Source organism: Coregonus lavaretus (assembly GCF_964263955.1).
Source record: "Coregonus lavaretus genome assembly, chromosome: 11".
Taxonomy (NCBI): domain Eukaryota; kingdom Metazoa; phylum Chordata; class Actinopteri; order Salmoniformes; family Salmonidae; genus Coregonus; species Coregonus lavaretus.
In genome coordinates, this window is record NC_139998.1 from 27,027,517 (window position 1) to 27,048,621 (window position 21,105).

General features: G+C 43.0%; 1 protein-coding gene across 2 annotated transcripts in view; it reads right to left on the reverse strand.

The window, feature by feature from the left end:
- LOC311137286 (C2 domain-containing protein 5-like) overlaps positions 1-21,105 on the reverse strand; it is a 64,361-nt gene that overhangs the window by 4,529 nt on the left and 38,727 nt on the right. The window contains exons 11-26 of one of the 2 annotated variants that reach the window (XM_084171710.1): positions 16,191-16,299; positions 6,370-6,484; positions 6,035-6,208; positions 5,659-5,850; positions 5,350-5,536; positions 5,073-5,237; positions 4,931-4,975; positions 3,679-3,819; positions 3,499-3,562; positions 3,343-3,404; positions 3,143-3,241; positions 2,929-3,018; positions 2,689-2,749; positions 2,435-2,527; positions 1,770-1,808; positions 1,379-1,450 (exon numbers count right to left, since the gene is read on the reverse strand). In XM_084171710.1, the coding sequence (XP_084027836.1) occupies positions 1,379-1,450; positions 1,770-1,808; positions 2,435-2,527; positions 2,689-2,749; positions 2,929-3,018; positions 3,143-3,241; positions 3,343-3,404; positions 3,499-3,562; positions 3,679-3,819; positions 4,931-4,975; positions 5,073-5,237; positions 5,350-5,536; positions 5,659-5,850; positions 6,035-6,208; positions 6,370-6,484; positions 16,191-16,299 (1,708 nt within the window). Of the gene's footprint in view, positions 1-1,378; positions 1,481-1,769; positions 1,809-2,434; positions 2,528-2,688; positions 2,750-2,928; positions 3,019-3,142; positions 3,242-3,342; positions 3,405-3,498; positions 3,563-3,678; positions 3,820-4,930; positions 4,976-5,072; positions 5,238-5,349; positions 5,537-5,658; positions 5,851-6,034; positions 6,209-6,369; positions 6,485-16,190; positions 16,300-21,105 lie in introns of both variants that reach the window. The other variant, XM_084171709.1, reaches the window with a different exon arrangement.

Consider the following 21,105-nt stretch of genomic DNA (forward strand, 5'->3'; position numbering starts at 1 on the left):
CTACCGTGAAGCATGGTGGTGGCATCATGCTATGGGGATGCTTCTTAGTGGCAGGGACTGGGAGACTGGTAAGGATAGAGGGAATAATGAATGGAGCCAAATACAGGCAAGACCTTGAGAACCTGCTTCAGCATGCAAACGACCTTAGACTGGGGCAAAGATTTAAATTCCAACAGGACAATGACCCCAAGCATACAGCCAAAGCAACGCTGCAATGGCTTCAGAACAAGAATGTGAAAGTCCTTGAGTGGCCCAGGCAAAGCCCAGACTTGAATCCCATTGGAAATCTGTGGAGACTTGAAGATTGCTGTTCACCGCCGCTCCCCATGTAATTTATGAGAGCTTGAGAAAGTATGCAAGGAAGAATTTGATTAAATCCCCAAATTCAGATGTGCAAAGCTGATACAGACATACCCAAGACGACTCAAAGCTGTAATCGCCGCCAGAGGTGCTTCTGCAAAGTATTGACTCAGGGGTGTGACTACTTGTGTAAATTAGATATTTCTGTATTTCATTTTCAATAAATTTGCTAACATTTCTAAAAACATGTTTTCACTTTGTCATTATGGGGTATTGTGTGTAGATGGGTGAGAAAAACATTTCATACACTTTGAATTCAGACTAACAACAAAATGTGGAATAAGTTAAGGGGTAAGAATACTTTCTGAAGGCACTGTACCTATGTGTGAGAACGAGTCCCCATGTGCGTTTGTTTGAATTAGCGTGTGTGTATATGATCGATACAAAACAGAAACAGAAGGCAGTCTGCTAAGCAGAATGATTGAATCAAGACAGAGTGTGAAAGATGTTCCATCTAGTAACATAGTGAATGATGCTTCAATCAGACCAGGAACCTTCACAGACAATTTGAACAACATTATGTCTGCATCTCAAATCACTCCCCAGTTAGAGCATTACACAGGGATCTGCCATATGGCTCTGATCCAAAGTAGTGCATTATAAAGGGAATAGGGTGTGATTTGAGATGTGTCGTGTCATTTAAACCCAGTTAATTATGCTCAGTTATCATCACAGTTTATGACAGTTAATTTACGTAGCGCAGAAATATCAAACTGCATTTCCCCCAGTTGCCAGCTTTAGTGAGATATTTTTAGTGCGGTTTAAGCGGGTTTTAAGATCCTCTTTGATGTTTACTTCCTCCATGTCGGTCACTATTGCGACAGAGTCAGAGGTTATACACTGGCTGTTGGTGGGCTAACCCTCTGAGGGGTGGAGCTTCAACTTTCACACTCTAGCTAATCAGCTGGTGCATGATCTGCGACGCTCCACCACCCAGCGGGGAGGGATGTGTATATTTGTTTGTGTGCGCGCGCGCGTGTGTGTGTACCAGAGTGTGCTAGCAACTGTGTCCTCCTACTTGTCTTAACTGATCCTCGTCTTATGGTGTGAGCTTTCAGCCTAAGCAGCTCTAGCCAGGTGCTGCATCTGTCTGCAAAGGAACCGTAATCAACCGAGGGAGCTGGAGAAAAATACACACACCGCATACATGCACACACACACACAAACAGAGAGAGAGAACACAACATCCACACCGCATATATGCGCGCGCGCACACAAGTACCGAAAACCGCATACACACAACATAACATAATGCATAATACAGACACACATAAAGAAAAGAACATGGGATAAAAAAATACAATAAATAAAGGATGAGGTTGGGGGCGGAGCAGGAGAACAAAAGGATGAGAACTTAAAACAGGACCGTGGTAGCCATGGCAGCCGGGAGGGGGTGGGATGGGGCTTACCTCGAGACGAGGAGTGGACCATGACACTCTCAGGAACACCTGTCGACATACACACACCATGATCCACTGCCAGACACACCCACAGGTGTTGACTCTTCAGTCCTCAGCAAGATACAACACACAGTATCTGAATACCTTACAGACACTTCCTTTCCTACGTTCTATTCCTTTGTCCTACTACCTGGTCCTATATCCACATCTTGTTCCCTAGTCCTAAATCCCATCTCCTAGTCTTGGTTGATATGGAGGAGGTGGAGGGCGGCCGTTTTGGTTGAACCCCTGCTCTCTTTCCAGACCAATGAAGAACAGGATTGTTTCTCTTCTAGACATCAAAATGCTATTACTCCACTTCGCTCTAGATACACAGACAGGGCTGCAGGTCTAAAATACCTGAGAGAGGATTTACCTGGTTATACAGTCACAGTATTTACCTGGTCATACAGTCTCAGGTGGTAAATTCATGCTTAACAACCACCACGGAACACATTGAAAAAGACAGAGAATAGAACACTATGGTTAAGGGAGTTTCAAGGGGTGAGAGATTACAGGCAGTTAGAGGATTTCTGATGTTTTGTCTGCTGAGGGATGGTTATTGGAGGATAAAGGTTAGGCGGTTGTGAGTGGTTAGGGTTAGAGGGTATAAGGAGTAAGGTGTGGTGGTGTACCTGAAGGTTTGGCTGTAGGCTGGTTGTTGGAGGACGTTGACTCTCCACACAGCTCCATAGAAAACTGTAGCTGCTCCTCATTCTCACCACTCCCTGGAAAACAAACAAACAAACAAACACACACAGAGTTCAATCTCTTTCACCACTCAACCCACCAGAGTGCACCAACTCAAGTAGAGGGTCTTATCTCTCCAGCTCTCCATAACTCCAGAACCTTCTCTAAGCCCTGACATATAGCCTTTAAGAATACTGACCCTTGGTGACTGCCTGCTGAGTCTCCTTGTCAAAACTCATGGCTACGGCTGTCACCGCCACCTGGAAGGGAGAGGGGGAGAGAAAACGGGAGAAGGTATGTGAGAAAATGAAACTATCTTTACCTTGTTGCTATCATTTAATGACACAAATGTAAGAAAAAGACACTGACAAAAATTTAGTTAAGAAAGATGGACAAGATAGGAGAGGTGTGCTCAGGTATGTACAGCATGTCCTCTCACCTGTATGAGTTCTTCCTCTGGTACGGCTACAGTGAAGTTGAGATGGCATAGACAGCAGGGGATCATGGAACGCAGCTTAAAGTATAGACTCTACACACACAGACAAATAAAAAGCAGACAGTTCAATTTAATATGGAAGTTATAGATTAAGTAGATTAAGTAAGAGGAACAACAACGCTTGACCCATGCTTCCCTCTTGTGTGTATGGTCTTACTCTGAGCATGTTCTCACAGAGGTCAGTGAAGATCTTGTTTAGGCCCTGGTTGGTCAGATTGGCATTACTGAGTCTGTAGACCCGGACAGACGTAAACATCTTGGGAGGAACAGAAGAGAACAAGATATTATAAATCGCACAATAACCTGTAGTACAGTAGTAGTAGTGGTAGTAGTATTGTTTCAGTGTGCGAGTCTAACCTGTAGTCCTGAAGTCCAGTTGTAAATCCCAGGCATGACCTCCGTGTTACAGCTGTAGAACCCTGGAGAGAGACAGACAGATGGACGGATATGGTGAAAGAGCAGAGCCGAATTGAAAATATAATTTATAGTAGAACAGTGTGCCTGTGTGTATACCTGCAGGTATGGGGGCATCAGTGAGTAGGGATTGGATGTCCTCTACTGCATCAGTGTCATCAATCTTAAGACAGAAGAAGAAATGCATTAACACACCGCATCCTATACTATGACCACACACTACAATTTACACATCCAACATAACACACCCTACAGTACAGGACACCCAGCCAGCCATACCTCCAGTACGAAGGCATCCTTCTTGCCGTGGGAAAGGTCTAGTTCTGACAGCTCGTCTGAACTCTCAGAGGTAGACCTGAACAGTCTGCTGGACCGCTGTCTGTCAGGGATAGGAGACCCCACCACCTCCTCAATACACTCCTACAACAACAGCAATAACAACAACACAACAATACATGTAAACGTGTGTCTGTGTGTTTCTGACCAACCCTGTCCGGGTTTTGAGCCGCTGAGTTAGTCACAGTCCCATAGAAACACCATCAGTCCAAACCACACAATAAGTAGCTACTTCCATATCACATCCAATTCACCCACACCCAATATAGCGCTATCATCAGAGTAGGTTTTTATATTAGTTAATAGCACACACACACAATTTAGTAGAGGGAGGGAAAGTGAGAGGACTCTTTTCAGGGGTCGAGTTAACGCAGGATTTAGCTTTTTTCACGCAGAAAAGGAAAGACAAAACGCAGAAAAAATATCTTGCTGCATTTTGTAAATGCAGATCTAAAATGCTTCTTATTGTAAATTCTGCTTGGCTTCAGTCAGGGTTTGCTCAAAATTATTAATGTAAAAGGACTAATTTCATGCTTCAGTTTCACTTTTCCACTCGGATGAAATATCTTTGCTCTAGTCATTGGATCACCAGACAGAGCTCTGACTGATGTGTAGGCTACTTTTCTCAGGTACTTTTCTCCGGTAGCAAGTTAAAATGCAAACAAAACATTAGGAAATGCAGCTGGCTACATTCTTTCTATGATAAACATTTTTGCTAAAAATACCTTGCTTATTGATTGTAAGCTAATTTACTGATGTGTGGATGCTAGCCAAATAGCATTACACTGCTGTTGTCATCTGATAAACTATTTTCTGCCAAATTTGTTGCACTAATGTATTTTGTGTTAAGAAAAACTACAGTTGCACGCCCCTTGGAAATGCATGAGCATACTAGCTGTGTTCTTGAGTGTACCATCATAGAGCTCTGATTCTAGACTGTACTTACACAGAGTTGTGATTCTAGAGTGTACGCATTTACTATAGAGCAGTGATTCTGGACTGTACTCATACAGCTGTAATTGTAGGACTACTCATATTGTGATTTTAGTGTATTGTACTCATATAGATGTTTAATTCTTGAGAGGCCATTGTACTCATACAGAGCTGTGATTCTAGAGGGTGTTGCACTCATAGAGAGCTGTGATTAATAGAGAGGGTAGTGTGGCATGCATCACTAATTGGGCATGCTCAGTACCGTATTCAGGCTGGTGAATGCCTCAGGGTCCAACGTAAATAACTTCTTAACAACCAGAGAAAGATACAGAGAGGAGATAACTATCACCTTCATATTTACACAGAATTACAGCTACACACATATGGCTGTGTGTGTGTCTCACCGGGGGGTGTATGTTGTAGAGCTCCTTGTTCTTGGCGATGGTGTCATTGATGCGTTTCTGCATGGTGGAGATGTGTTGGTCGTAGCTCAGGTCACTGGGGGTCTTACTAGCTATCTGGATACCACCTGGAGCTGGCAGCGCTGACAAGTACACGCCCGTTGCAGACTGGACACACACACACACACGTCAGAGAGAGGGACACACACACACTTGTCAGATACACACCTTGTAGAAGACTCGAGGAGAGGTAGGCACGCACACAAGCACACAGACTTACAGCTAGTCCCAGGAGCATGTTTTCTCCCACACTGATCTGAATGCGGAGTCCAAACAGAGCGTTCATGGAGCGCAGCTTGAGTTTGTTCATCAGCTGGGTGTGGAGCTCATACTCCATGAAGGGGAGGAGGTTAGAGATGGCTGTAGCGTTCACCTCCCCTTGGGCCTTCTTCTTCGTACGACACAACCTGTAATATAACACAATTTTATACACCTCCCTGGGCCACCTTCTTCGTAGGAAACAGTTTGGAGGAACAACATAATATTACCCACACATAGACAGGATATATGGTGGTAGTGTGTGTGTTACCTGGCCTGTATGAGGCAGCCCTTTCCAGTAACAGCAGCCTCAGCAGGTAGGTCTATGGTAGTAAAGAGCACGTCAGGGACCTTCTGTCTCCTACAGTGGTAGCAGTATGTGAGCTGAGCTGGGAACGGCATGTTGAACTCATCATACGGGATGTGACAAAACCCGCAGCTAGGGGGCGACGCATCCTCAAACCTGGAATACACACACTGCTCAGAAAGACTGCTAAAACGCAATTTTTTAATTCAATTATTCCAATTCATAACACCACTCTCCATTTAGAACCAATCAATGACTAGGTTAGTCCAAAACCTCCCGGCCACTCAAATCTTCTCATACCTACACTAACACCCATCCAGCATTGTGTGTGTGTTCCTACCCCAGCCAAGTTGAGCTAACTTCCCCATCGCCCCTCTCCGACCCCACCATGCTGGGGTGCGGTTGCCGTGACAACCTGTGGTCGCTGCCGCCAGTGTCCAGACAGCCCTCACGCATGAATCTGGGATTCAACATGGCTGCCGTGCCAGATGCAGACAGGATACACACCTCCTCACTGTGGGAAGAGGAGTGAGGGGAGAAGGAGGAGAAGAGAGGGTGGAGATGGTGGATAACTTTAGATACATTTCTTTGCCTATAATACACTAACAGACTTTGAAATAGCGCTTCAGTCTATGTATTGTGTGAGTATGAGTATGGTGTGTGTGTGTAGTGTACCAGATGCTGGTGCTCTCGCTGTATCCCACAACAGCGTGGCAACCCAGGGCTTTGGCATGAGACTTGATCTCCTGACGAATCTCCTCCCACCACGCGTCCCTCGTCTCCGGCTCGTCTGCAACACAAACACACATAACATAATACACAGACATGCATAGCGACACACACACACACTGGCTGGCTACCTAACTGACTGACTGTCTACCAGAAACTAGCAACAGTCAGAAATTAGCTGACTATCAAAAACTAGCACCTATTAGAAACTAGCAGACTATCATACACTAGCACCTATTAGAAACTAGAAACTTTTAGAAACTTACTGACCATCGGAGTGGCGACTATTAAAAACTAGCTACTATCGGAAAATAGCAACTATCGCAAATTAGTGACTTTTTGCAAATAGCGACTATTAGAAACTAGAACTATCGAAACTAGCGATTATCAGAACATAAGATGCAACTGACATTTTTTTTTGCTGATTGTGTTAAAATGGTGGATCATAGCAAGCAGATAACGCTTAACCAACTGTCAGTTCGTAACACAGTGAACATGTTGATGACGATGATGAACATAATGAAGGTGTTTAGTTAGTGTCTGGGCTGTTCTCATCTCATAGCATCATCTCCAGGCCAGCCAATCACAGGAAGACAGGAATGTAGGGTGGCGTCCAAACCCCCTACATCTCCTTTACTTCATTCCCATAATGTGTTGTGTTCAGTAGGCCACACCAAAGCTATAAATATGGAAACAAATAGGAGTATTCTTATTGGACAAGTTCAGGAAGTGCTTTCCTGTTTCAAAACATTATCTACAGTTTTCGAGGTTCCTGAACAAGGCCCTGGCCTCACATAAGGCCAGGAGAGGAGGAGAAGAGGCCCTCTCAGAGCCTTCATCATACTCAAATGAGGGACACCTGGTGGAGGCTGAACCATGGTCCTTAATAATAACCATGGGTCCACTCTGTACCTCCTGGGACAGGCCACATGCTCACAGAGAGATAGAGAGATGAGAGAGAGGGAAGAAGGGAGAGAGAAAGAGGAAAACAGAGAGAGGAAGGAAGGAATGGATAAATGAATCAGGCATAACAGACCCAGAGCAGGGTCCTCTCAAAAAAAAGCAGCATGTCTCACACGTACGCTTGTGTTCACACGCATGGGTGAGCTCATAAACACGTGCACGCGCATGGGCAGAGGGCCATATTCATTCATCACAGAGCTTGAACCAACACAGCCCTTTCTCAATCGAACTACACTACCCTCTGTCTCGCACTCCCTCGATTCCTGTACCCCCCTCCATCCTCTTGTCTCTTCCCCCCCTCCCAGCATGAATACGGCCCAGTGGATCCAGGGATGATGCACATGCCCAGTCTGTCTCAGTTTGAACCTGGACAGGTTTGATAGAGGAGCATTACTGAAGTGCAGGGAGAATGTTAGGGATGCAATGTGTCACACACTGCCGTAGCAGCTTGGGAAGGTGGGCTAGCCAGGGGGGAAGGTAGGGGGGGCTTAGCACATGCTCAGCACACACACATACACAGACTAGAGAGAGGAGGATGGCAGCTCAGTGAAAGAAACAGAGCTTTAGTTTAGAGGTTTAACTAGATGCTTGCAGACACCCATATTTGTGTGGCTGGGTGTTTCAGTGAGCTACCATGTCTCCAGTGTGTGAGACCAGTAGGAGGATGGAGGTACCTGCAGCGACACTATTCCAGTCTAGCAGTTTGTAAGAGCGTGTGTTACCCAACACTGGGCCAGAACAACACACACCATTAGTACAGAAAGAGAGAGGAAAAAGAGAAGACAAACTACAACACAACAGCACCACAGTCATTGCAAAGACACAGACCACTGAGTCAATACCAGAGTCTAACAGAGAGAGAGAGAGAGCGGACAAGTAGAGAGAAAAGCAGATAGAGTGAGAAGACTGATCAGAGAGATGATGTGGAATTAGACAAGCAGGGAGAGAGAGGTATAGGCTATTAGAGAAAGAGAAGAGGCATTCACTAGCAGATGTCTAAGACAGGGGTGTCAATCTGGCCCACCGGTAGTTTGAGTAATAAAAAATTAATATATACACACACTGAGTATACAAAACATTAAGAACACCTGCTCTTTCCATGAAATAGACTGACCAGGTGAATCCAGGTGAAGGCTATGATCCCTTATTGATGTCCCTTAATCATGCTCCCTTCAAAAAATGAAGGGTTAAAGGTAGATTGAATGCCTGGTACACTCCAGAATTATCAGAAGTCATTCATAAAAGAGATCACGCTTGGGCCAAGGCCTGGAACATAGGCTTAGGGCCGGACTGGCAAGCTTTTAAACAACTGAGGAATCTTTGTTTAAGACAAATCAGAAAGGCTAAATCTGATTGTAATGGGAACCCAGCTAAATTGTGGAAAACTCTCAGATCCCTGAAGGGTTCTACTTCCTCCTCTCTGCCACAACAAATTAATTTACTGAAAAAAATGCCATCATTGATGCATTTAATCACCATTTTATTTCAGCGGGCTCTCTTTTAGAAATAACTTCTAAGCCTATTGATAATGATATTGGGTTGGATGCTGATAGGGGAAACTTGCTGTATGATCAGAGAAATGATAGTCAAAGCTTTTCTTTTAGGCTATTTACAGAAGAAATCCACAGGGCCTGACTAACCGGATCCGGGTCTGCTTAAGTGTGCAGCACCCATCATTGTTGGCTTAAATGAACCACATTTTTATTTAACACTGTATAGTGTTAATAACATATTCAAAAAGTATAGAAATCAGCTCGTGCTGCCACTCCATAAGGGCGGGGATAGTAGTGATCTTAATAATTATCGCCCCATTTCAAAGCTTCCTTGTCTAGCTAAGATTCTTAAATCCTTGGTAAATGTACAAGTTAGCTCTTTTTTATCTGAGAAATATATTTTGAATGTAAACCAATCAGGATTTAGGCCTGGGCATAGCACTATTTCAGCAAAAACTTTAGTTGTTAAGGTTGGACAAAGTTGAATTACTGTTTAACGGTTGCCACGCCTTACTTTTCTCCACACCACGCAAAAAAATAAACTAGGCGTATGTCGCGGGTCACTACTTCACAGGAGAGCCATTTGAACGTAAACTTTTTTTTAAAAATGAAAATGCGTTATTGGGGCAGAAATGCCTTCTGGAACATGTGAACTTTCATGTGCCTTAATAACAAACTTGTATGCCATTCGTAAATACAAATAAAATCGTTAAATTACGAGCCTAGTTGGTTTAGCCACAGAAAAAGACAAGAACCTTCCCGCTAGCCATGATTGGCTGAGATAATTGTGGTCCTCTGTAGCTCAATTGGTAGAGCATGGCGCTTGTAACGCCAGGGTAGTGGGTTCGATCCCCGGGACCACCCATACGTAAAAATGTATGCGCACATGACTAAGTCGCTTTGGATAAAAGCGTCTGCTAAATGGCATATTATTATAATTGATGGGCTGGACATGCAGGTAGATGAGTTTGGATTGGTCTGCCATGTAGCATGCTTCTGTTTATAATGGGAGCTGCTCAGTATGTGTTGATAGTCCTTTCTACTGCTCCGTTTTTTAAATGTATAACGTTAGCCATCGAGAACTACAGAAGTTTTGCTACTTTTCTTAACAACATTGATGCCCTGAATTTAGCAGGCGCTATCGACAGATCAGATGGAAAAAGTGATTTGCTACTTTCTGCACACGCCACAGTCAGTGTGAACCGGAGTAACTTGACACAATGCTGCCCAAACAAGATGTAGCTGCAAACAAAACTGAGTTAAATGGTTCTAGTCTTACGTGAAGCTTTCATCCATGTATACGGGTAAGAGTCTAGAAACAATTTCAGATGTTATAAATTTCAAATTTGGTCAGAAAGTCATGTTCATTGCAAGTTAAAGCGTACTGTTAGCTAGCTAGCGAACGTTAGCTTGCTGGCTCACTATTTGCATTCTTAGTTACAGCCTAATGTAAGCTAGCTAACATTGAACCTGGTTGGTTAGCTTTAGCTATATGCAGATTCATACTCCAGCTATGACAATGTTTCTATTGGTTGATAGTAGTACGAGTTTGGATTATGCCAGTTCATTGTTTAGCTAGCTAGCTACATGTCTAAACAAAACACTTCGCCAGATGATTACATGACCCATCAAGTTAGCCAGGTGTGTCTGGGGGTGATTACGGCCATCTATTGTATTTCATGAACATGTGTATATGTCTAGACAATAGTGACCCATCCACTTAGCTTGATAGCATTCTAGCATTTCCTTCACATGACCCATCAATTTAGACAAGTGAGTCAGGTAAGCGTCATGTAATAATTATAAAATATTTTTATCTGGACACTTTGTTTTTGATATTGCTACTATGCACGTATCCATTACACTATCCTGTTTACACCATCTGTATCCTGTGCATGTGACAAATCAACTTTTTATTTTATTTGACATAGTGTGTTTACCAGAGACTAATGTGAAGAACAACATGACCTGCACCAAAGTCTGATTAGGAAATAGGCCAAGGACTAGATAAAGTGTATTTTTACCTGGAGTTTTCCTTATTGTAGGCTACTACTTTAACCACTTTTAGTCTTGAAATCTTTGGTTGTTTACTAAACTAATCGCTCTGTTTAGCAAATGGCCTCATGTGAATGCTTAAAGACATGGGTGTGAACAATGCTGAATGGGCATAGACAAAGAGCAGCTCTCCAGTAGGTGTACCAAAACATTCAAGGGCCATTTTCTCGAAAGTGGAGTTACAAGTTTATGAACTTTCAAAGCAGAATTACTTTCCCATTGTTCTTCAACTGCAATGTATGATATACCATTTTCTAGCTCTGAGTCGCTACTTTTATCCAACGTAAAAAACACAATTTCAAATTTTGCTATATAAGACCGAATCGAGGCAGTAGGTCACATATGCAGATGATACTATTATGTATGCCCAAACTGTTGTCACAAAGTTGGAAACACAGAATCCTCTATATTGTTATTGTATGCTGTAGTGTTAAGATTTCCCTTCACTGGAACTAAGGGGCCTAGCACAAACCACAAAAAACAGCCCCAGACCATTATTCCTCCTCCACCAAACTTTACAGTTGGCACTATGCATTGGTGCAGGTAGCGTTCTCCTGGCATCCGCTAAACCCAGATTTGTCCGTCGGACTGTCTGATGGTGAAGCGTGATTAATCACTCCAGAGAACGCGTTTCCACTGCTCCAGAGTCCAATAGCGGCGAGCTTTACACCACTCCAGCTGATGCTTGACATTGCGCATGGTGATCTTAGGCTTGTGTGCGGCCATGGAAACCCATTTCATGAAGCTCCCGACAAAACAGTTATTGTGCTGACGTTGCTTCCAAAGGCAGTTTGGAACTTGCTAATGAGTGTTACAACAGAGGACAGATTATCTTTACACGCTAAGCGCTTCAGCGGACCTGTTCTGTGAGCTTGTGTGGCCTACCACTTCGCGGCTGAGCCGTTGTTGCTCCTAGACGTTACCACTTCACCATAACAGCACTTACAGGGCAGAAATTTGACGAACTGACTTGTTGGAAAGGTGGCATCCTATGACGGTGTCACATTGAAAGTCACTGAGCTCTTCAGTAAGGCCATTCTACTGCCAATTTTTGTCTATGGAGATTGCATGGCTGTGTGCTTGATTTTATACACCTGTCAGCTCTACATCCCAGGAGAGTGGGAGGTTTAGGCCAAAACACCAACATACGACACAGCCAAGCCACAGCCATGCACTACCAAACCTCAACACCAGGGGCAGCAAACAACACACACAGCACAGCGTAAGCTACTACACAGCTACCACACACACACACAACTACCACACATGCACAACTAGCAGCTCCCGGTTGAAGTCCACCCTAACCACAGATCTAGCAGTGTTTCCCCTATATTAATTTAGCCAAGACACATCCTTAAAGGGATAGTGTGAGATTTTGGCAATTAAAGGCAGTGTAGCACCTATTTCTCAATGTCAGAAATGCATATAATAGTAACTTAGAGCACCCCAAGAAAACATTTCCAAATTACAAACTCCTAAATCAATTGTTATAATATTGTAATGTTATTCTAAAAGTTGGGTTTGAGGTTTTCTCCAAATCAGCTCTAACTTCGGAAACAATCCCAAAATGCCCTGCGGTCAGCGTCACACGGTGAATGAAAAACTTCTAAAAAGTGGTGAAAATGAGGTGGGCGCATTTGGAGTCTACTCGTCAATCCGCCGGGCACGTCTTCCCTGATAACTTCCATGGCTATCAACAATGGAAAGAGGACTTCAGCAAGAAGTTGCTTCTCAAAGTGGATGCTGACCCTTCCATTAACATGGCTTCTAAAGCATCTCAAACAGCCAGCAGCACCAGCAGAAACCGCAAGCATTATCACTGGCATGCTAGTGAACCGGGTAACTGATACAACTAACCAAATGTAAACATGTCTGCCAGCTGTTGGTAGCCAACTGCTGATGCTGTCATAGATGGTACAAGCCCATGGGAAAGAGTAGTTTTCAAGGTGTTTGTCGGGCTGCATGATGTGGTAATTCGGTCATTCAGCAGTTTTCTATATAGCCTGCCGAGTGTGGGCTAAACTGAAATATGACGTGTCGGCCATGGATCCGATTGTGGATCAGGTGGCATTTCGGAGAAGCCCCGGAGCCATGCTTTCTTTGGAGGGGTAAATTGTGGATTCTGGTCCGTGGAAAAGTGTATTTTTTTACCTTATGATCAATGTGGTCACCAGTTGCTTCTTGTTGAAGAGGCAGCAGATAACATTAGCTTCCTATAGCTAGCTATCCTCTTCTTCCATTTCTGAATACATTTGTGGCAATTTCTTTCTAGCTGGCTAAATAAGTGAGCTAGATTTTGTTTGTGTACTGCCATTTGTTCATAACATTGCTAAGTTTGTCACTGGTATGGACTAGAAAATATACTAAATCGCGCTCGTTAGACAATGATAGCCGCAAGCTAAAACTGGGGAGAGAGAGAGGTGAGAATTCACTTTGTTACTTTCAGGGGTGTGAATACTTACAGTACCAGTCAGAAGTTAGAGTTATTCTTTATTTTTTACTATTTTCTACATTTTAGAATAATAGTGAAGACATCAAAACTATGAAATAACACATATGGAATCATGCCGTAACCAAAAAAGTGTTTTATATTTGAGATTCTTCAAAGTAGCCACCCTTTGCCGTGATGACAGCTTTGCACACTCTTGGCATTCTCTCAACCAGCTTCATGAGGAATGTTTTTCCAACAGTCTTGAAGGAGTTCCCACATATGCTGAGCACTTGTTGGCTGCTTTTTCTTCACTCTGCGGTTCAACTCATCCCAAACCATCTCAATTGGGTTGAGGTTGGGTGATTGTGGAGGCCAGGTCATCTGATGCAGCACTTCATCACTCTCCTAGGTCAAATAGCCCTTACACAGCCTGGAGGTGTGTTTTGGGTCATTGTCCTGTTGAAAAACAAATGATAGTCTCACTAAGCGCAAACCAGATGGGATGGCGTATCGCTGCAGAATGCTGTGGTAGCCATGCTGGTTAAGTGTGCCTTGAATTCTAAATAAATCACTGACAGTGTCACCAGCAAAGCACCCCCACACCATCTCCTCCTTGTTTCACGGTGGAAACCACACATGCAGAGATCATCCGTTCACCTACTCTGCTCGCGTTTCTTGGCCCAAGAAAGTCTCTTCTTATTATTGGTATCCTTTAGTAGTGGTTTCTTTGCAGCAATTCGATCATGAAGGCCTGATCCCCGCAGTCTCCTCTGAACAGTTGATGTTGTGATGTGTCTGTTACTTGAACTCTGTGAAGCATTTACTTGGGCTGCAATTTCTGAGGCTGGTAACTCTAATGAACTTATCCTCTGCAGCAGAGGTAACTCTGGGTCTTCCTTTCCTGTGGCGGTCCTCATGAGAGCCAGTTTCATCATAGCGCTTGATGGTTTTTGCGACTGCACTTGAAGAAACGTTAAAAGTTCTTGAAATTTTCCGTATTGACTGACCTTCATGTCTTAAAGTAATGATGGACTGTCGTTTCTCTTTGCTTATTTGAGCTGTTCTTGCCATAATATGGACTTGGTATTTTTCCAAATAGGGCTATCTTCTGTACCACCCCTACCTTGTCACAACACAACTGACTCTGCACCGGTACCCCACTGTATATAGCCTCCCTACTGTTACTTTATTTGACTTCTGCTCTTTTTTTCCTCAACACTTTTTTGTTGTTGTTGTTTTATTTTACTTTTTTATAAAAATAAAAAATACATTGTTGGTTAAGGGCTGTATGTAAGCATTTCACGGTAATGTCTACACCTGTTGTATTCGGCGCATGTGGCAAATACAATTTTATTTGATTTGATTGGCTCAAACGCATTAAGAAGGAACGAAATTCCACAAATTAACTTTTAACAAGGCACACCTGTTAATTGAAATGTATTCAAGGTGACTACCTCATGAAGCTGGTTGAGAGAATTCCAAGAGTGTGCAAAGCAGTCATCAAGGCAAAGGGTGGCTACTTTGAAGAATCTCAAAATATATTTGTTTAACACTTTTTTGGTTACTACATGATTCCATATGTGTTATTTCATAGTTTTGATGTCTTCACTATTATTCTCCAATGTAGAAAATAGTAAAAAATAAAATAACTGGAATGAGTAGGTGTGTCCAAACTTTTGACTGGTACTGTATGTAAATGACATATTTCTGTATTTCATTTTCAATAAATGTATTAACATTTCTTAAAACATGTTTTCACTTTGTCATTATGGGTTATTGTGTGTGGGTGAGAAAAAACATGTTTAATCAATTTTAAATTCAGGTTGTAACACAACAAAATGTGGAAAAGTCAAGGGGTATGAATACTTTCTGAAGACACTAAATATCAGATAAAGGTCCATTATTTGCTACCTGGAATGTAAACCCTTTTTCTACTTACGCAGAGTCATGCCCCCGAAACCCCACCAGTGAGGATACCTGACATGGCGCTTTCCTGACGTGACGATCCACTGTTGTGCAGCGCAAGAAATATGATTAAGTTACACTTGAAATTCACTACTAATGTTTGCCATCTAAATATCTTATAACTTTAACTATAAGTCTAACTATCTAAGATGTGCCAAAAAAAATCCTCTCCAGCTCAGGGCTCCAGCTATGCATTTGGTTTGCTCACTTGCTAGCTAGTGGCTAGCTTGCAAGATCATGCTTCTTGTAATTTTGCCCAGAATTTCAAGTGTAACTTGATCACCTGTTGGTAACAGTAAAGACAATCAATCCCCTCCTGGTTTAAGATCCCTGCTGTCTAATATTTGTTTTGTGCGTGCAGCAAACCTTTTGAGATAGTTGTACAACTTTATGAGCTGGGGTGTCTGTCCTTGCATTAGTTTATATTCGCTTGCACTAGTTAGCATTTAGCTAGCATCCGCTACGGGAATTCGCTAGTACTTTGTTAGCAAATATATATATATATATATTTTTTACACTTTGACATAAATAGCGCCCCCTTGTGTGGACTGCCAGTAATACCGTAAACCCCGGTATGGTACAGGAAGAGTATGAAGGTATGAAAATCTGGATACCGCCCATCCCTAATAAACTCTAGCTGACTAACACACTGATCCCACTATGTGACACACCCCTCTAGCCATTTGTTGATCCTTAATACAGATGATCCCATTGATGATCCTATTGGGTGGGTGGGTCATGTCATAAACATGATCTAACTAGCCTTGAAACACAAGCTACAGTGCAAAATGGAATACAACCTGTAACACACGTTGCAGTGTTTTCCTATAGCTGGGACCGTGCGGTCGTGTGGAACTCACCGGGGTTGTGTATGCGGTCAAGCAGCTTGACCGAGCGGGTGCTGACCACTCCCCCGACGTGAACCAAGAAGCCAGGGGGGAAACAGGTCAACGTGAAGAAGGGGAACTCCTGAAAAGATACAGGGTCACAAATAGGGTCAGTTACAGTAAAAGTCAGGTTAGGAATCAGTGGTCAAACCTGTCTCCACGACCTCTCCTTACAGTGGAAACAGTAGAATAAAGGATTGGCGTGCTCAACCCTATCTTCTTCACACAATAAGGTGCAGGGTTGTAAGGGCATGAGAAAAACCTACACTGACTTAAAGTAGTCTCTGCCCACACAGATATATGTAATCTGCTAAATGAATGAGTGTTGGTTCTTCTCTTCTACTTCTGAAACACAACCAGACATAGGACAGGCAGGCAGAGAGTATACAACAGGGCTCAAGTCCAGGCCTGGAGGTCTGAAGTACTACTGGTAGGCTTTTCTCCCTGCTAGTTAATTCAGTTGATTGATTATCACCAATGTCTAAATCATGTCCCTGATTAGCAAGGGAAAGATAACAACCAACAGGAGTACTGACCTAGAGGTCTGGATTTAAATATCCCCAATATACAGTTTATACTACAACAGCATACCTGTAATACAATACTGAGTCCGGTGAAAATCTAATTGTGTATCAGAGTAAATACACAGGGTCATACTGCAGCCTCCTGCTCTAATGGTCTGTAGTTAACCCAAGTGTGATCCAGGTGTGATCCAGGTGAGGGGTAGTGAGTAGAGGTCTTCACGGGTCCAATAAATTGGACCTATTCCAAAATGGACCTGGGGCTTTCCCACCCGGACCTGATATTCATATTGTTTTTGTTATAGAGACTCGTTCCGAACAGAGGACAACTAGATGTGGTCCTCTGTAGCTCAGCTGGTAGAGCACGGCGCTTGTAACGCCAAGGTAGTGGGTTCGATCCCCGGGACCACCCATACACAAAAAAAAAAAAAAATGTATGCACGCATGACTGTAAGTCGCTTTGGATAAAAGCGTCTGCTAAATGGCATATTATATTATTATTATTATTATTATTATTATATTATATTATATTATATTATTATTATATATATATTATAGATCTGGTTCTTATTCGCTGTGTGTGCCACTCTCTGCAGCTTGCTGTAAGTCATGCTTACAATGACACCATCCCCCGTAGTGTGGAGTACTTGGTACGAGAGACTTATAACTGGTTTTCAGTGTCTCCAAAAAATAATAATAAGTAACTCCGCCAGAATGTCTCTTTTGGGTAACTTTTGCCAGTCCCAAGCCCGGATAAAGGAGGAGGGTTGGAATTGTGACATAAAAAAAAAAAAGAAGAATCGACAGAAGAAAGTTCATTTGTAGTTCTAAACATATTTAGGGTGTTTTTTACTCACTTTTTGTCTCACCCACAAAGTTATTCCTCTCTCCTACAGCGTCCATCACAATGACATGCACATGGCAAATTATGCAAATTAGGTGATGACGTCATGTAGCGACTTCTAGCAACTTTTAGGACAGCCAATAGCTACTTTCCTTACTGAGGAGTTGGCAACACTGAAGCAGCATAAATAATAGAATTGCGCTCTCTCTCTACTGCAACAGTCCGTTTGGATCTGTACGGGCCATTCAGGACAAGTCAGTTAAAATTACACATACCCGAGACCCATGACAATCATATCAGAGCGGACCCAGACCTGTACCAATATTTAGAATTCGAATGCTCGGGTCCCGGATCGGTTGCAGGAGAATGGCGCCGGAGGAGACGGCTGCAGTTTTACGGCCCTCTAACCAATTGTGCCATTATGTGTGTTTTGTCGCGTGATTTGTAATTTATTCTGTACATAACGTTTCTGCCACCGTCCTATGACCAAAAAGAGCTTCTGAATATCAGGACAGCGATTACTCACCTCGTATTGGACAATGATTTTTTCTTCAACGAGTTGGATGAGAAGGATATTCTACAGGGTCCCTGTAGCTCAGTTGGTAGAGCATGGCGCTTGCAACGCCAGGGTTGTGGGTTCGTTACCCACGGGGGGCCAGTATGAAAATGTATGCACTCACTAACTGTATGTCGCTCTGGATAAGAGCGTCTGCTAAATGACTAAAATGTAAATGTACAGACACCCGACAATGCCCAAATCCCCGTCATTCGCATGAGAAAGAGACTGAGATATCGTGGACGTACACTACTGTTCAAAAGTTTGGGGTCACTTAGAAATGTCCTTGTTTTCCATGAAAACATACATTAAATGAGTTTGAATAGGAAATATAGCAAAATGCATAGGAAATATAGTCATTGACAAAGTTAGAAATAATGATTTTTAATTATAATAATAATTGTGTCCTTCACACTTTTCTTTCGTCAAAGAATCCTCCATTTGCAGCAATTACAGCCTTGCAGACCTTTGGCATTCTAGTTGTCAATTTGTTGAGGTAATCTGAAGAGATTTCACCCCATGCTTCCTGAAGCACCTCCCACAAGATGGATTGGCTTGATGGGCACTTCTTATGTACCATACGGTCAAGATGTTCCCACAACAGCTCAATAGGGTTGAGATCCGGTGACTGTGCTGGCCACTCCATTATAGACAGAATACCAGCTGACTGCTTCTTCCCTAAATAGTTCTCGCATACTTTGGAGCTGTGCTTTGGGTCATTGTCCTGTTGTAAGAGGGAATTGGCTCCAAACAAGCGCCGTCCACAGGGTATGGCATGGCATTGCAAAATGGAGTGATAGCCTTCCTTCTTCAAGATCCCTTTTACTCTGTACAAATCTCCCACTTTACCACCACCAAAGCACCCCCAGACCATCACATTGCCTCCAACATGCTTGACAGATGGCATCAAGCACTCCTGCAGAATCTTTTCATTTGGTCTGCGTCTCACAAATGTTCTTCTTTGTGATCCATAACACTTTTTTCCAATCTTCCTCTGTCCAGTGTCTGTGTTATTTTGCCCATCTTAATCTTTTATTTTTATTGGCCAGTCTGAGATATGGCTTTTTCTTTGCAACTCTGCCTAGAAGGTCAGCATCCCGGAGTCGCCTCTTCACTGTTGACGTTGAGACTGGTGTTTTGCGGGTACTATTTAATGAAGCTGCCAGTTGAGGACCTGTGAGGCGTCTGTTTCTCAAACTAGACACTAATGCATTTGTCCTCTTGCTCAGTTGTGCACCGGGGCCTCCCACTTTCTATTCTGGTTAGAGCTAGTTTGCGCTGTTCTGTGAAGGGAGTAGTACACAGCGTTGTACGAGATCTTCAGTTTCTTGGCAATTTCTCGCATGGAATAGCCTTCATTTCTCAGAACAAAAATTGACTGACGAGTTTCAGAAGAAAGTTCTTTGTTTCTGGACATTTTGAGCCTGTAATCGAACCCACAATTGCTGATGCTCCAGATCCTCAGCTAGTCTCAAGAAGGCCAGTTGTATTGCTTCTTTAAATCAGCACAATAGTTTTCAACTGTGCTAACATAATTACAAAAGTGTTTTCTAATGATCAATTAGCCTTTTAAAATGATAAACTTGGATTAGCAAACACAACGTGCCATTGCAACACATGACTGACGGTTGCTGATAATGGGCCTCTGTATGCCTATGTTGATATTCCATTAAAAAAAAATCAGCCGTTAATAGCTACAATAGCCATTTACAACATTAACAATGCCTACACTGTATTTCTGATCAATTTTATGTTATTTAAATGGACAACAAAAAATGCTTTTCTAAGTGACCTCAAACTTTTGAACGGTAGTGTAGGTCGGGGTGCCTTGTAAGAATCCGACGGCGAGCAAGTAATCTGCCTCTTCCTTCAATCCTATTAGCCAACGTACAATCATTGGAAAACAAAATGGACGACCTAAGATCAAGAATATCCTACCAACGGGACATTAAAAACGGTACTATTTTATGTTATGTTTCACCGAGTTGTGGCTGAACGACGACATGGATAACATACAGCAGGAGGGATATACACTACATCAGCAGGATAGAATGGCTGACTCCGGTAAGACAATGGGTGGTGGTCTGTGTATATTTGTAAACAACAACTGGTGCATTAAATGTAATACTAAGGAAGTCTCGAAAGTTTTGCTCGCCTGAGGTAGAGTATCTAATGATAAGCTGTAGATCACACTATTTACCAAAATAGTTTTCTATATTTTTCGTAGCTGTCTATTTACCACCACAAACCGATGCTGGCACTTAGATTGCTTATGGCCTTATACAGCTCATTGAGTGCAAACAGGAAAACGCTCATCCAGAGGCAGCGCTCCTAGTGGCCAGGGACATTAATGCAGGGAAACTTAAATCCGTTCACCTCATTTCTACCAGCATGTTAAATGTGCAACCAGAGGAAAAAAAACTCTAGACCACCTTTACTCCACACACAGAGACGCGTACAATGCTCTCCCTCGCCCTCCATTTTGCAAATCTGACCATAATTCTATCCTCCTGATTCCTGCTTATGAGCAAAAACTAAAGCAGGAAGTACCAGTGACTCGGTTAATAAGGAAGTGGTCAGATGACGCAGATGCAAAGCTAAAGGACTATTTTGCTACCACAGACTGGAATATGTTCCGGGATTCTTCCGATGGCATTGAGGAGTACACCACATCAGTCCCTGGCTTCATCAATAAGTGCATCGATGACGTCGTCCCAACAGCGACCATACGTACATACCCCAACCAGAAGCCATGGATTACAGGCAACATCCGCACTGAGCTAAAGGGTAGAGCTGCCGCTTTCAAGGAGCGGGACTCTAACCCGGACTATTATAAGAAATCCCGCTATGCCCTCCGAAGAACCATCAACAGGCAAAGAGTCAATACAGGACTAAGATCGAATCGTACTACACCGGCTTTGACGCTCGTCGGATGTGGCAGGGTTTGCAAACTATTACAGACTACAA